A 3137-nucleotide genomic window follows, 5' to 3' on the forward strand; every position below is an offset into this window, starting at 1 on the left:
CAAGAAAGTATAACACGTGCATCTTTCTTCTCGTTATAATTTTAGAAAGTGAATAATTTTTATCTCCCTCTTAGAAGACTATGCCTGCATTATTGCTTGAATGGTTCTTCGAATGTGACCTTCTTCAAAGTGGGATGATTCTAAATTAGTGTGCCTCTTCTGCTCCTCTTTCTATGAGAAAGATGGTGTTCTATTTTACTTCTTAACTCCCTTTTAGTAGCTATTTTTACATGAAGTGCATTGAGTTTTTCTTGCATAGCGGGTGGTTTTGTTGGTTGTAAGCCATAATAGATAATTCTATTAAAAATAGAGAAATGATGAAAATAAGTTGTGAAAGAAAAAGGATTATCTTTCACTTAAATAATGGAAGAAAAATTTATTGCCCTCCCTTGAGTTGATTTGCCTGTGCAAAAGTCTTTGCCCTACAAAAGTCAAAATCCACTCTATGTTTGATAGACAAGACGGATGACGATTAGCTTCAAATCCAATAGCCCAAGAGGTAATGAAGCCGGTCAATCTTCAAAAGTCTTGCAAACAATGTGGGGAAATTGTTTTACAGGTTGTGGTTGTAAGCCGAGATGATCACAACATACGTTCGGGAGATATTTTCTTTAATTTGCAAGCTCCCGAAATCTTGTGCAAGAACTACCTCTTGTAGATGCCCTCCGCTTGTGAGGGCAATATTTTAAAAGGTTCAAATACCCAAAAAACACCAATTTATATACATAAATAAGGGCATGGCCTTAATCCATGTGCTAATTTGATAAAGGTGAGATTAAGCTATCTATAATCTCCTTACAAGCTCATGTGCCCACCACACTTAAGTACCATGTGACATGCTATATATCTTTGTAACGATTGACTATCCTCCACTTTTATCACAAAGTGCTACATGGGGGAATGGCACATCCCTCTAATATTTTAGTTTTAAAGGGAGACTTATGCCAAACCTTGTGTATGGTCTTTTCTTTTTCTTTATCTTTTTCACTCACGCAGTAAGTGTAATTGTGATTGGATAGTAAACTTCACTAACAATGGATATGGATTAACTTTTGCCTATGCAAGGATTCTATCGATATTCACAATGTGGGCATTTTCCTCATTCTCAACAATTACTCTCAAAACTACCTATTAGATTATTCAAATTTGGTAAAGTAGACCCCATGGTAGTTTAACCTTTAAGACTCACACTAACCATTTTGCATATATAAGTCTATGCACCAAAAAAGACCCAATAAACCACATTCCACAATCTAGTAGTACCATGCATGGAGATGAGTAGCTTTTTCATGATTGCTCAGGCTATACTAATTAAACGTTTCAGGTGTGTGGAAGTCCAATTGTTATCTTAATGATGCACTCGAATGAGCAATCAAGGGATAACTAAGGGTGTTGTAAAGTCTACACTATAGTTTTTAGCTTAATTTTTTAAAAGAAAGGGTAAAGTGACAATTATCAGAATTTTGTCAATGTCTATGGAGGAAAAGAGAGCTACAAAAATTGAGGATGGGTTAGAAAGCCTTGGTGAGCTTTGAAAGCTGCACTATGCATAAGCCCTTTTTTTGCAAGGCCCCCATTTCTTGGGGTTCGATGCCTGCATTAATGGTGTCTTCATGTTTAAAAGTCTGCAAAATAAAAATAAAAAATCAAGGATTATCCGGATAATTTTAATGGGGATAATCATCAAGCATAATTAAGGTATCAATTCCGATCGTATTACATGATTCTCTACCTTAATTTCTCTCTCTAAATCCCTCACATACTCGAACAAAACCTTGAGAAGATCATCATTCTCCTGCAACTGCACCCGCATAATTAAACCAAGTACGTTAATTATTCGCACAAACTATGATGATTAGTGAAATTAAAAGGGTGTTTAGTAGTAATTAAGGAGTATGCTACCTCTGAGCCCCGAGGCAGGAGCTGCCGGAGTATGCTCAGTCTCATTTCGAGAGGATCGATATCCACCTGAAAGCAGAGTCGAGAGATTTCATGGGAATTGTGATCTATTAACAAAGCAAGGTGTTTAGTAAAGTTTGTGAGCGACGACAGATGTGTATATGCACGTACTTCATCGTTGCACAGAGAAGAGCTTGCCCGGCTGTGCATCTCGATTATTTTTCCGGAAATAGTTTGGCTTGTCTTTGATCTCTTGGACGTCGAAGCGGGTGCAGTGTCACCTGCTAGCTCTCGCTTTGAAGGTAGCTGAGACGCTCGAACATTAAGATTAATGCGGGAGTGATGAGGCGCCATAGCTGCAGCAGTATTAGTAGTCTTGTTGAGATGGGTAGATTCTGCTTCCAGGGTGGATTGAAGCTAATCAATCAATTCTCTGCTAGCTCGTTGTTTAAATGCCAGCAAGCGCCGGTTGTAAGAGTAGTGAATGCTCTGATGGAGGTGGAGCAAGTTGCAAGCATGGTTCACGAGGCAGCTTCGGAGGGCGCTGCAGCCTCACGTTGGGAAGGTGGCGGCGGTGGGGTGGTGTTGGATTGTGGTAGGGATCGAGAAGAGAAGCTTATAGGGGTGCGTGTACGTGCGCGTGCGCGTGCGCGCGTGTGTGTGTGAGAGAGAGAGAGAGAGAGAGTGAGAACGTTGGGAAGGTGGTGGTGGGGTGTTGGATTGTGATAGGGATCGAGAAGAGAAGCTCATAGAGGTAGGGGTGCGTGTACGTGTGTGTGTGTGAGAGTGTGAGAGAGTGAGATGGATATGGGGGGTGATGGAGGGCAACAGGTAGGGGGGCGTGTACGTGTGTGTGTGTGTGAGAGAGAGAGAGAGAGAGAGAGAGAGAGAGAGATGGATGTGGGGGGTGATGGAGGGCAACAGTGTATGTTATATATAGTGTGTATGTTATATATAGTGTGTGTGTGTGTGGAGTGGGGATGTGATTATGTAGTTGTGTGGAGAAGGTGGTGGTGTGGTGCATGGGATTGAACTAGCAGTGTTGGGTGACACGACCTTATTCAGTTGTTCATGCCCACTATCACTTGTTCTTTGCTGATAGCCAGCTCAACCCATATTGGGCCGAGATCAGCCACACCACCTTATAGATATGGAATGCACGATCACACATCACTTCTTATATATTATTATTATCACACATTCCAATCCTCGTCTTCATAGTAGTGGAGACCACACTT

The 3137-nt window shown here is 41.1% G+C and overlaps 1 protein-coding gene across 1 annotated transcript; it reads right to left on the reverse strand.

Moving 5' to 3' along the window:
* Positions 1–1494: 1494 nt before the first annotated feature.
* LOC147612737 (uncharacterized) lies at positions 1495–2745 on the reverse strand. The gene is made up of 4 exons (XM_086782848.1): positions 2071–2745; positions 1903–1968; positions 1733–1801; positions 1495–1625 (listed from the first exon to the last, which is right to left on the reverse strand). The coding sequence occupies exons 1-4, from the start codon at positions 2251–2253 to the stop codon at positions 1512–1514; spliced, it is 432 nt and encodes a 143-aa protein (XP_086638974.1). The 5' UTR covers positions 2254–2745; the 3' UTR covers positions 1495–1511.
* Between the last annotated feature and the right edge of the window lie 392 nt (positions 2746–3137).

This window comes from Cibotium barometz, chromosome 45 (genome assembly GCF_041138505.1).
Source record: "Cibotium barometz isolate CiBa-2024 chromosome 45, ASM4113850v1, whole genome shotgun sequence".
In the NCBI taxonomy this organism is placed as follows: Eukaryota; Viridiplantae; Streptophyta; class Polypodiopsida; order Cyatheales; family Cibotiaceae; genus Cibotium; species Cibotium barometz.